The 12,826-nt window shown below is 35.0% G+C and overlaps 1 protein-coding gene across 1 annotated transcript in view; it reads left to right on the forward strand.

Annotated features, from left to right (window-relative positions):
* Nucleotides 1-12,826, forward strand: part of ITGA1 (integrin subunit alpha 1) — a 152,340-nt gene that overhangs the window by 110,027 nt on the left and 29,487 nt on the right. Inside the window, exons 12-15 of the mRNA XM_019736210.3 lie at nt 4,590-4,732; nt 7,852-7,995; nt 9,222-9,479; nt 11,765-11,895. Coding sequence (XP_019591769.3) covers nt 4,590-4,732; nt 7,852-7,995; nt 9,222-9,479; nt 11,765-11,895 — 676 coding nt within the window. The remainder of the gene's footprint in view (nt 1-4,589; nt 4,733-7,851; nt 7,996-9,221; nt 9,480-11,764; nt 11,896-12,826) is intronic.

Genomic DNA, 12,826 nt, shown 5'->3' on the forward strand with positions numbered 1-12,826 from the left:
AAGGAAATGTATAGAAAAATTATGTCACAGCTACCTATGGCAATCTGAAGCTAAAATTTAGGTCTCTTGATTCTTAGTCCAGTGTTCATTCCTCCATGCCTGATTCTGGGTTGATAAAGAAAGCACTTATAAATAATGAGTATCTGCAATGTGCCAAACCTTGACTTTTAAATTGAGGACAACCTGATAAATAAGGTATATCTATCCCTTTGTTGATGAAGCTTACCTTTTTGGATGAGAGATGACAGATAACCAAGCAATCACTGTTAGTATAGTATATATTATGACATAGAATACCTAAAAATACAATAGGAGGATAGATTAGTTTCTAAAGGTTCTTCATATTCTAAGATTCTATGAGGCGGTTTTATGGGACTTTGGAATCAAGAACAGTTTAATCTGAGGCCCTTTCTATCTTCTTAGATAGAAGAATCAAAGAACATTTATACTCACGTATAATGGTGGCATACAAATTAATATAACTCTTTAGGATGGTCATTTGACAACGTGTAATACAGAGCCATAAAAATGTTCACACCACATTGACCCAGACATTTCACTCTGAGAATCTAACTTAAGAAAAAAATCCAATTATTTAAGAATATTAACTGAGCAATGATTTTCAATGTATTGTTTTAAATATGGGAATAGTTAAATAAACAGTAAATCCACTTAATGGAACATTATACACCCATGAAAATAAAAATTATAAAGCTGCTGATCCTATGATACTAAAGATTTGAAGTAATAATGGCACTGGTTTTACAATCTGTTTGTTTTTTGACTCTGCCCCTAGCTATGACTTTAGGAAAATTACTTTATTCCTCAAAACTTCAATTCCCTTATTTTTAAAGTGGAAATAATATATATATATAATTTGAGTTGTTCTGAATATTAAATAATACCTGTAAGTTGCTTAGGATTGTGCCTGACAGACAGATAACACTCAATAGGTATTGTTTTTGTTATTATGTAATGTTATATAATAAACATTCTTCTTACTAGTATTATGATAGGGAGAATAACAACCCCCAAGGATGTCTGTGTCCTTGTTCCCAGACCCAGACCTTAGATGGCAAAAAAGACTTTGCAGTGGTGATTAAGTTAAGGGTTTTGAAATGAAGACATTATCCTGGGATACCTGACTAGGCCCAGTCTAATCACATGATTTCTTCAAATCAGGGAAGTTATTCTGGACATGGTTGGAGGGAGGTACAACTATAGAAAAATGGTCAGCCAGATGCAATGTTGTTGGCTTTAAAGATGGAGAAGGAAAACCACAAGCCAAGGAATGTGGGTAGTCTCTAGAAGCCACAAAGGGCCAAGAAATGGATTCTCCCCCAGAGCCTCCAGAAGGGAGCACAGCCCTGCAAACACCGTGATGCTAGCCCAGGGAGACCTAAGTCAGACTTCTAACTTTGTAAGACAATAAATCTGTGATGTGTTGTTAATCCACCAAGTTTGTGGTAATTTGTCACGGCAGCAATAGAAAATTAATGCAGGTCTATTATATATAATACAGTAGCTGACATTAATACTACTACTAATTAGTATTGAATATTTACCAAATTAAAGACTTTGCATGAAGTCCACAAAGATGTGTGTGGCATTGTCACTAATTTTGGGAAGTTCACACATTTTAATTAATAACACTATAGTATTTTTGATATTCTGAGCTATCATTATGTGATTAAATTCCTTAAAAACAAATATTCTTAAAGAGTCCTAAACCTATTATAGCCAAAAAGCTTGTGTTAATGTTTGCTTAAAGCCGACTTAGAGAATTCACAACTTAAAGCTATCACAACAAGAAAGAAAAAAAAAAAAAAGAAGCTTCATTCCTGACCAGAGTATTTATAATATATGACTCCTCTCTACCCAGAATGGGAAATTTGGGGGTATGTTTTCTACAATGTGCTAAGACAATGATTTTTCTATTTCAGAAATCATTTTGTTCACTTAGTCATAGGTTAGCACATAAGACATTTTGCCAACATAAAGTTTAATATATGTAGGATTTCTTTCAAAATAGAAAAGCACCCAGCAAAGGGTCAGGGGACAAAAATAGCTTTCTTTCTCCAAAATACTATTCAAAATTGAAATGAGGCTTTCGAAATGCTTCCTTGTGTTGGTTACAAATCAAGATGAGTTTGAACATATGGCCAAAATCTGTGTGGCTTTGCAAGTCATTAGACAATGAAAAATCTTACGGAGGGAGCAAAATAAGAGGTAAATACTCTATCTGAAATTCCATACTAACCAATGATGATCAGAAAGAAGTAGGAACTGAAACTACTGAACCTCTCTCAGGATATAGTCACACACCCATCTTTCTATAACCCAGTAACTAGCTGCCTTATGCCAATATGAACTGAGCGAGTGGTTTTGATGGTGAGAATACAGTCAAGATCCTGTTCCCTGCCTCCCCCACCCACAGTTTGCTGATTTCTAATCATGCCAGACAGATTCAAAAGGAAAAGTAAAGATGTGAGACAAGTGCATGAAATCAAGACAGCTCATACCTGTTTCCCATTACCTCACCAGATCTTAGCACTTTTTCCAAGAAGTGAATTATGGGAGCTGTAAGGATTTATTTTGTTCTTTATAAATCCATGCATGGGGCTATGCCATCAATTTTCCTTTCTCTTCAATTTTGTGCTTTTTTTCTTTTTTCAGAAAGCGATATTAACTTTTAATGTTTACAATTATTTTCCTTTCATTAAAATTAGACTTTACTTGGCCCTCTTTCTCCCTCCTTTTGTGTTATCCTTACATGCCCCATCTTCAAACACTACCTACCTGGTAGTTACTGTCAAGTTACTGTCCCTGTGAAGCTTTCAGCTAATAGTTTTAGTTATCAAGTGCAAATCATCAAAGTTGATTAAATAATCATACAACTCAAGCCTTAAACATAATTTTCAACTTACTTTTTTTAAGGTTCTTTTATCAGTTTGCATTCATTGTTCTGAAAATTACAAAAAAAAAACAATGTGTACTAACACTCATCCTACTTCCTTCTTAATATTTCTTAGTTGCATGAAATAAGAGAGCCTTTTTTTTCATAGTCTTCTTTTCCATTTTATTTATGTGTAAACAAGACCCTAGAGTTTTATTTTTAAGCAATATTCTAGTTAGTAACATAAAAATATAACATTACATGTTTGAAAAAGAATAGTCTGTTATGTATAATAATTATTAAAAGCTCAAAGAAAGATGAAAAAATCAGGATGTGAGGAAAATATTCATGAGGGAAATAACCTGAGGAATTGTGTTTCTTTAGCACTTGTAAGAATAAAACATATTTTAGTATTAAAAAACCTGTTCCTTTTTTAAAATTTTGGAAGAAAGTGGAACTATTACCTTCCAGTAAATTATTTGATAAGTTAATTATCATATCATCTTTTCCTCAGTAAAAATGTTATTCTGCTTTCTGCTCCAATGATGGACAGCTCTCATTATTAGAACATTTCTTCCTTCTGTAGAGTTGAAATCTCCATGTGATCATTTTTATGTATTGATTTAGCTCTGTTCTCTAGACACACAAAGAATAAATCTAATTTTTCCCTCAGAAATTAATAATAACCTGCCTCAAAGATACAATTTAGAGGGCATGAAAACCCAATTAAAAAGAGGAATGATTAAACATGAAAAACTGTCCAAGCTCACTTTTATTCAAACAAATGCAAATTAAAATCAAAGTAAGGTACTATTAATAGATTAGGTTTAACATCTATTAGAACGTCTACAATTTAAATAATGGTAATGATACACAATGTTTGGAAGAGTTTGGTGGAATTAGTCTCCCCTTTGGTTGCTGATGGAATTAATTAGTGCAACTGTTATGGAAACAATTTACTAGACTCTATAAGAACCATTAAAAATTTGGTCCAGTAATCTATTCCTTGAAATTTATCATCAAAAAATCCAAAAGAAGAAAAAGATTAAATCTTGAAAGATGTCTTTCCAGGCTTAAGTAGAATACCAAAAAATTAAAAAACATTTAAATTCCACCATTCCATCACGGAATAATCCTGTGGAATAAATGCAAACCTTTATGCCTTAACTCACAGAAATCAGCTTCAAGCATTTAAAATTGCAATTTAAAAACCTAGATTACAATACAGAAAGGCTTGCATTTGCATTTCCAACTACATAAGGCTTGCATTTCCAACTATATAAAATTATTAATTTCTATGGCATAGATATATGTATCCAAATGAAATACAATCAGTTTACTACAAAGCGGTGAATTCAAATTGCAAGAGTTTTATGTTTGTTTATTTGTTTGTTTTTTCTCTTTCTGTCATTATTGTTATATCATTGGTGCCTCTAAACAATGAAACACTGAGGTTGGGGGGTAAAATACCTTTTCTGGACAAAGCAGTTGTGGTAGATAATCAGAGAGCACACTAAAAGCTTCTGCCAAAACAAACTTACCTGCATTTCAAAATATATATTTATTTTCAAAAAAAGTGGAGTCCATGTAAAACTATAAAAATGAGTCTCCCCACCATTGAAAATGGATCTTAATTTATTCTGTGAGGACTTTAAGGGGTCAGAGAGACTATCTGGCATCTCTCCTTTGTCAGGTTACACGGTGAACTCTGCCACCGTCCCTGGAGATGTGCTTTACATTGCGGGACAGCCTCGGTACAATCACACAGGCCAGGTCATCATCTACAGGATGGAAGATGGGGACATCAGGATTCTCCAGACACTCCGTGGAGAACAGGTAAGCTTGAAAATTATTGTTTTAAATGAATCCACTGATACTGTATGTAAATTTAACTTAACTATCTATTGTCCTAAACTTTTAAAAAGCCACTACCCCCATATTCAACACCAGCTGAGAACAAGGCCCTGTGTTAGGTTCGTTGGAGGCATGTAAAGTATCTGTATCTTTGGCCTCAGGAATATTTCAGTTGGATGGAGGTGGAGGTATGACGAATAGATAATAGATGTAGAGACAAGTGTAGATACAGATGTACAGATGTTTATAGACCAAAAAAAAGAGATCGGAAACATTAACAAGCATGAAAGTGATGGTGGCACAGGCAGTAAATTCAGAAGACGGAAAGATTGTTTTAAGCTAGGATTGGTGAAGAAAGTCTTAAGAGATAAAATGTGGGCTAGTCTAGAAGGAAAGTCAGAATGTAGATAGGCAGAAAGAGCAGTGAAAGAGCCAGTTTAAAAAGATGGTGTAAGGTTTTGCATGACAGACTAAAGAGTTAGGATTTTCTCCAGGAGGTAACTGGAAATTATTAGTAACATGTGAAATCAGAAATTCTCATTAGATAAGTTTGAATATTAAAAGTAGTTTAAGAAATTATACATGCAATATGCAAACATAAGTATACATAAATATTTTTAAAACTGAAAGAAACACCTATGCTATTGTTGTTATTGAATTGTAATAATTTGGGTAACTTTGATTCCTTTTTTACAGTTTTTTGTGTTTTCCAAGTGTTCTATAATGAGAACTTGTTAACTTTTTTCTGCAATCCTCACAGAATGAGGGGATTTCTCAGGCTTCACTAAACTTGCAGCAGCCCAGCACGACTGTACAGCTTAGGTGCCAGGAGGCAAACACATCATGCAGGTGCAGGAGCTGCCGTAGCTTTAAAGCCCCACGGGAACCAACATCCTTTATAACACCATAGACATAGCTTCCAGAGTTCCTGCTAAGAGAATGCAGTTACAAGAGTCACTGCACTCTGGAAAACCCAAAATATGTCATCTGCATCAGATATTTATAGTTCACTTACAGTTCCACATAGCCTAAAGGCAATGTCCCAGTCAGAAGTTAATTTTACCGCAATCAGTGTTGCTTAGTAATACAGCTGAAATTCTGCTCTCATCAAATGTACAGGGGAACAGAGTTAGACCAAGCCACAGGTCAGAGTTTCATATACCAGGTGGAAGGGTGTTTGTTATTAGCCCTTTGTCCACATTTGTAATCAGAAAATGCGTCAACAATAAAAACAAAAATATTGTTGTAGCTCAAGGATGAGGTGAGAAGAACTAGAAATGATATAATAAAAATAAAATGAAAAAGGAAGGGATGTGGTAGATAGAAATAAGGAGGAATTAAGAAGATTGTAAAATGAAGCATTTTGGATGACATCTTAGGTCCATTATCACTCTATTAATTGTCTATAAATATGAAGTGTAAAATGTTGTGAAAAAATGCTTATGGAAGTTTGATTTAAATTATGAGTGATTTGAATTTCAAGCCTGAAATATGGGCGAAAGATGGCACCACAATTAGAATGTCAGCAACTCAAGTAGTTTAGATCTTTTTAAAATTGGTGTTTGATTTTAGTCACGTTTCCTATAGCAGTGAGCACAACTTCAAATGCTTGCAGGTGCCAGGTAGGTAAAGTAAATGAGTAAGCTGCTGGACAGAAGACAGACATGGTGAGAAGCATGGCCTGGGCAGCCCCTGTGCCATCTAAATGTTTAGCTTCCATCCAGCTGCAGGTGGTGACAGCCATGTGGGAATGAAGGACTGACGTTGCTAGATCTTACACACTTTATTTATGTTTGTGATTAATTCAAATTTAAAAAAAAAAATACCTTTAAACCCTTCATAAGCCTGTGAGAAAAGGACATTCAACATTTAAATTCAATGTCTAGCGGTTTTCTAAATGTCTAGCACTATCCAGAAATGTAGACCTGGAGCCTTTAGAAGGAGGATAGAATGAAATTTTCAGTTGGCAGCAATGGAAATGTTTGGGAAGGACTGGTCATCTAAGATAAGGGAATGAGGCGGGGGGGGGGGGGGAATGCAGATCTGAGCTTAGGGGAGGCCAACATCTAGGGTATCAGAGAAGGGAAAGGAGCCAACAATGATGAAATGAAAGGGTGGTCTCCGATACAGTGGCAGGATCAGGAAAGCAAAAATAAAATCATGGACTCCAAGACAGGAAGTTTCAATAAGAGAATTATCAACATTATCAAACATGAAACACAGGTCAATATTTGGGAAGGTAATTGCATTTAGATAATGAAAAGTAAGTCCCTGCATGTCCCTAAAATATGTCCCTATCTTTAAAAGAACACGTTCCTGCAAGGGGATGGTCCCTTGCGATCCCTTTATATTTTTCTATCTCCCATAGCAGTTGGGACACAACCAAGCCATTATGATGAGTAGACAGTCTTCTAAGACTATCAGGAGAAATATGCTGCCCTGGTGTTCCAATACAATTCAGCTCTTCATCACGTATTTTATTTCATATTTTCGTATTGCTGCCTTCAAACAGACACTGAAGCCTTCACAATGCCTCTATTGTTTATCTCATCTTATTTCTTTTTTAAAAAAATTATTGTAGCTTTACCAATTCTTTTCTGATTTGTGGTAAAGAAAGAGGTTAGGGCAAGATCTAAAGCAGGGGTGTCCAAACTGCAGCCCACAGGCCAACTGCGGCCCACAATCCATTGTTAATTGGCCCGCAGCAAATTCCAAAAATATATTTAGTTTACTTAAATAAACCAGGTGAGGCAATATGTACTTCACCTCGAGTGAGTGGCCCGGCTGTTTGTGTATTTTACCGCATATGGCACTTGGTAAAAAACATTGAAAAAAGTTTGGACACCCCTGATCTAGAGGAAGTAATTTCTTTCTCTCAAGCTACAGCCACTCATTACCCAGGATGCACATGACCATTAGCCTCATGCAAGAGCCAATAAAGAGCTCTCAGGTAGCTTCACTTTCTATAGTTCATTTCCTTTGCCATCTGACTCTCACATGCTCTTCTAGATTGGTAGAAGTAAAAGAAATTGCAGATACTATTAGCTGCTTTGAGAATTTCTGATGTTCATCAGACGCTTTTGTTCTGTTTTGTGTCCTAGATTGGTTCCTACTTCGGAGGTGTTTTAACAACGATTGACATTGATAAAGATTCTCATACTGACCTTCTTCTGGTTGGGGCTCCTATGTACATGGGAACAGAGAAAGAGGAGCAAGGAAAAGTGTATGTGTACACTCTGAATCAGGTAATGGGAACTGTGAGTTAGGTAAAAATCCCGGAGAATCTCTCTTTTTCTTTCAATTTTGAATACATAATGTGGGTCTAATTTTTCACTCATTTTGGAAAAAGAAACAAAGTATCCTTCAGGGCTCGTACCCCCACTGACCCCTCATTCTCTAAAAGAACATTTAGAATTCTAATGAAGTAGTTTTGACCGTTAGATATTTTCCACTTGGAAATGTGAGCTATTCTTTGTTAACAGAATATATAGGATAAAGATAAATATACATCTCAATAAATTGATAAATAAATTCACAAGACACCCATTCATGAGCTCTGGCTTAGAGGTGTGGGCCACATTAGCAGTTAAAGCCAAAAGGGGTGGGTGGTGAGCTGGGGGAGTGCAGAGACTATGGAAAAGTAGGGAATTTTAACGCAGTGTCACCAGACATTTTCAGCAAACTACCACGGTCTTTGGATTATTTCATTGGGCTGGAGTGAGATTTTGCTTTCCACTTCTGACTTTAGACATCATTCATTAGGTGAAATAAGTCTTGATTTCTTCATCAATAGAGGTTTTTGCTGTTTACAGCAAAGTCAGTATTCATCTATTTAGTTATTTAAATTCTTAGGTTCTCTCCATATTCATTATTTAGTTAACATATATTTTTGTATCTTTTTGTTTGTTTGTTTTGGGCTTCCTCCTGTCAACTTTTTTTGGTCCTGTTTTTGGTACTGTTTTTTCCCTTTTTTCCAAGAAAGTATTCTCCTCCTGTCCATCATTGCTAGTACTTTCTGGCCTTTATTGAGTTTTTAGCTTTTTCACACTAGATAGCTTTGGGAAAAGTTTTCTTTTGAACAGAGTAAATTTTCTCTATAGGGGGAAATATATAGAGACATTTCAAAGAAGCACGATATCGGATGAAGAAAAGATAATGACATGAATGGAGGATTTTAAAATTCAGTTCTTCAGCTTTAAAAAGATGCTGTGAGTTATACACTCACTCAATTACATTAAAAAGAGAATCCATTAAAATCCTCAATATGTCTTCTTTCCCACACTTCTACAATCTGTTCTTTAAAAATCTCTAACTTTGCTCTCAGATAGGCACAGTTTTTAAGAAATTTTACAAACTTTACCATTAATGTACAAATGGTTTTTAATAGAGCTGATTTAGTGTGCACTTAAAAATTCCACTCTGCTGTAGTAATGATAGAAATCCATAAGTATCCTGTTTATCTTTCTTCCAGACAAGGTTTGAATATCAAATGAGCCTGGAACCCATTAAGCAGACTTGCTGTTCATCTCTGAAACACAATTCATGTACAAAGGAAAACAAAAATGAACCATGTGGGGCTCGTTTTGGAACAGCTATTGCTGCTGTGAAAGACCTCAATCTTGATGGATTTAATGACATTGTGATAGGCGCTCCCCTGGAAGATGATCACGGGGGAGCTGTGTACATTTATCATGGAAGTGGCAAGACTATCAGGAAAGAGTATGCACAAGTAAGAAGTTAAACCTACAGCTTCTCGCCCTTAAGTGATAAGTGGGCTCAATGCCATGCATCACCTGTCATGCTTCATGAGTTATTTAATTTCATTCTTCTGACTCTATTGGGAAACTAGATTTCTAATTATCTTCTAAGTTATCTTTACAGAAAAATTACTTTGTGTTTTATCCTTTTTTCAAGTTTTTTTTTCCTGTTATTTGCCATGTCTCCATAATCTGATCTTTTGAAATGGTAAAAACAAAACAAAACAAAACAAAAACACTTTTTAACAATGCTATTTAACATCTGCAGTGTGTCTGATCCTAAACAGAGGGTACCACTTTCTGAATAAGAGAACAGTAATTACATGATTTTGCCAATAAAGGGAGATGAGATTATTGTTTTTATGTTCAATATCCATGTTGTTATAATAAAACTACAGTATATTTGTACTTGTGAATTAAATTGGTATATTTTCATCAAATGAATTTGGGTTTCCAGAGATTTATCATTTTCTCACAAGTAATTCTTTTTGGAAAAAAAATCTGAATATTTAAGTTTAACCTTCAAGGAATTTCTGTTGTTCCTGTTTTAAATTCATTGTCAGTTAATGGCTCTAATCCACAAATGTAATTTTTTCCTACATGAGAAAAATATAAATTTACAGAAGTGTTTAATGCACTGTAAAAATAGGAGTTTAAAGGAATTCTTCTAATGTAATTGTCTTTTAAGTAACCATAGTTAGTTAGTCATTGGACAACTATTTATAAATAAAGTGGAATTTACTACTTTCTAGCTTATATAACAAGAAAATCAGAACATTAATTATTTGTTTTTACATTTGATTGTTCTCTTCGTCAATAGAATACTCAAAATTTATTCATGTATAGGAAAGTTGTGCTTAACTTTTCATAAAATCATAATTACGTTAATAGTGAAAACAGAATAAAGGGCATATTTCAGTAACAACACTCCTATCCATTTAATGAGTTATTTGTTTCTGTTAAACATCTTCATGATATTAGTTACTTCACTGAAAACAAACAATATGAACTATTGAGGTGTGACAGAATCAGGAATTACAGGAAGGGGTTTCTTTTTTGTGTTCTGCCACTTTATTTCTTCAGTATTAATCCTGCAAGTTTAATGCCGTGGCATTTGCAGTAGAAAAAGAAAGATTTTAAAATCATTAATAAATGTAATAGAGTTGTCATAAGCCATTTATTTTGCCAACATTGTGGTAAATCAGGAGGCAGTTTTAAACAACAAAACAAGAATATTAAAGTTGAATTTCTTTCACTATCGGCAAAATGCTTTTGCAAGGATAGGTGAGGATGTGTTCCCTTGTTTCTGGTAACCAGAGGTGCTACTTGTGTATGGATGATCCAGAGTCACACTGCAGCAACTCCTTCAGAACCAATAATGCAGATATCTTCTGATATGTTTGCAGAAAAAAATAAGGAAATACTTAATTCCCAATGAGCTACAAACATTAAAGCGTGAAAAATGTTTCCATTTGGTTTGCCTTATTTGGCTTCTTAATTTATGATTTTTAAGTGGAAAACAGGAGAATGAGAAGATCTCAAGTTGAGGAAGGGTCTGTCTGTCCTGTCTCCTTGCCATCAGCTTCTATTAAAATATTATCATCTTGAACCAAAGCTAAGTCAGGAAGTGCAGGTGTCAAGCCTGTTATGTATGAGGATGTGCAACAATCAGTCTTCGAGAACTCCATATTCATTTGTGCCCTCCCAACTTTGTGGATACATGCGAGTGAAATTGAGTGTATCGTGCCCTGGACTTGCAGGACAATTTTTGACAGACAGTAAAGAAGATCGCATATTGAAAAACGTATTTGATGGAATGTGTTATTTATACCCAGCCCGAGTTCAGTGAACCACACTGACACTTGGACAATTTTATACTCCCCTACTTGCTTGTATGATGTGTTTTCAAGGTTTCCAGTCCTTTAAGTATCTCTGTGTAATGGGATTGAACAGGAACTAGAAATCAGAGCCAATTACTCACAATGTTTTCCTTGAGGATTAGACAAGATGACGTTATACATTTTTTTTCCCTCTCTCTGGTGTCAGTAACCCTGAAATGATTTTGTCTGTACTATAAAAAGAATATCCTTTGGGAACATCTGAGTAAATTCTTGTCTCCATAAGAGCAGACTCATGGGCATCTTTTCCAAAAGTTCTTTAATTTTAGTTTTTTGTTAACTCAAGTTCTCAGATTCATTTAAAACTGTTTTTAAAGACACTCTTCTGACATAAACACTCTCGGCTGGTATTTTCACAGCGTATTCCATCAGGTGGAGATGGCGAGACACTGAAATTTTTTGGCCAGTCTATTCACGGAGAAATGGATTTAAATGGTGACGGTTTGACTGACGTGACTATCGGGGGCCTTGGTGGTGCTGCCCTCTTCTGGTATGTATTTTAATAACAACCAATGCATCTGATAACTTCACAAATAGTTCTAGACCTCAGAGTACGGTCGAAGTTTCTATTACACCAAACGTTTATTTCCTTTTGTGCTTCATTATTCAGATAAAAACTATGCAGTTTAGTAAGCTGAAGAAGACTATAAGTCTTTAAAAGAAATCATATTAAAGAAACAAGTAGAGTTAACCCTTAAGTTGCTCAGCGTTTAAAATACCTGTATCCCCAAATTAATTTCAATTAATTGCAAAATCCTCATCAGTGGTCAAATACATACATTAATACCATTTTACTTATTAATTCATTTATCAATAAAATAATTTATTGATATTAATAATTCTAGCTCTACCTAGTTAAAAAACAATTTCAAAAAGGGTTCTATTTGAAAAAAAGTGGCTAACAATATATCAATAACATTAGTGAGAATTTTGAAAAATGAAGTTACAAACCTCATTAAGAAATAAAAAGGGCGAATATAATAAATAAAAAATATATTTATGGGGGCTGACGGATGGCTCACTTGGTTAAAGCCTGAGCTCTGAGCAACAGGGTTGCCAGTTTGATTTCCCCAGTAGGCCAGTGAGCTATGCCCTCCACAACTAGATTGAAGACAACCAGCTGCTGCTGAGCTTCCAGAGGGACGGCCAGATGGCTAAGTTGGTTAGAGCGTGAGCTCTCAACAAGGTTTCTGGTTCAATTCAAAACGGCAACTGGACTTGGAGCTGAGCTGCGCTGCACCTTCCGCAGCTAAATTGAAGCACAGTGACTTGGAGTTGATGGGCCCTGGAGAAACACACTGTTCCCCAATATCCTCCCCCCAAAAAAATTAAAAATAAAAAAATTTAAATATATATATAAATATATGTATATATACATACATATATATGTATATATGTACATATGTGTGTGTGTGTGTATG

The sequence above is a fragment of the Rhinolophus sinicus genome, chromosome 3 (assembly GCF_057876585.1).
Source record: "Rhinolophus sinicus isolate RSI-liver-muscle chromosome 3, RSI-T2T, whole genome shotgun sequence".
In the NCBI taxonomy this organism is placed as follows: domain Eukaryota; kingdom Metazoa; phylum Chordata; class Mammalia; order Chiroptera; family Rhinolophidae; genus Rhinolophus; species Rhinolophus sinicus.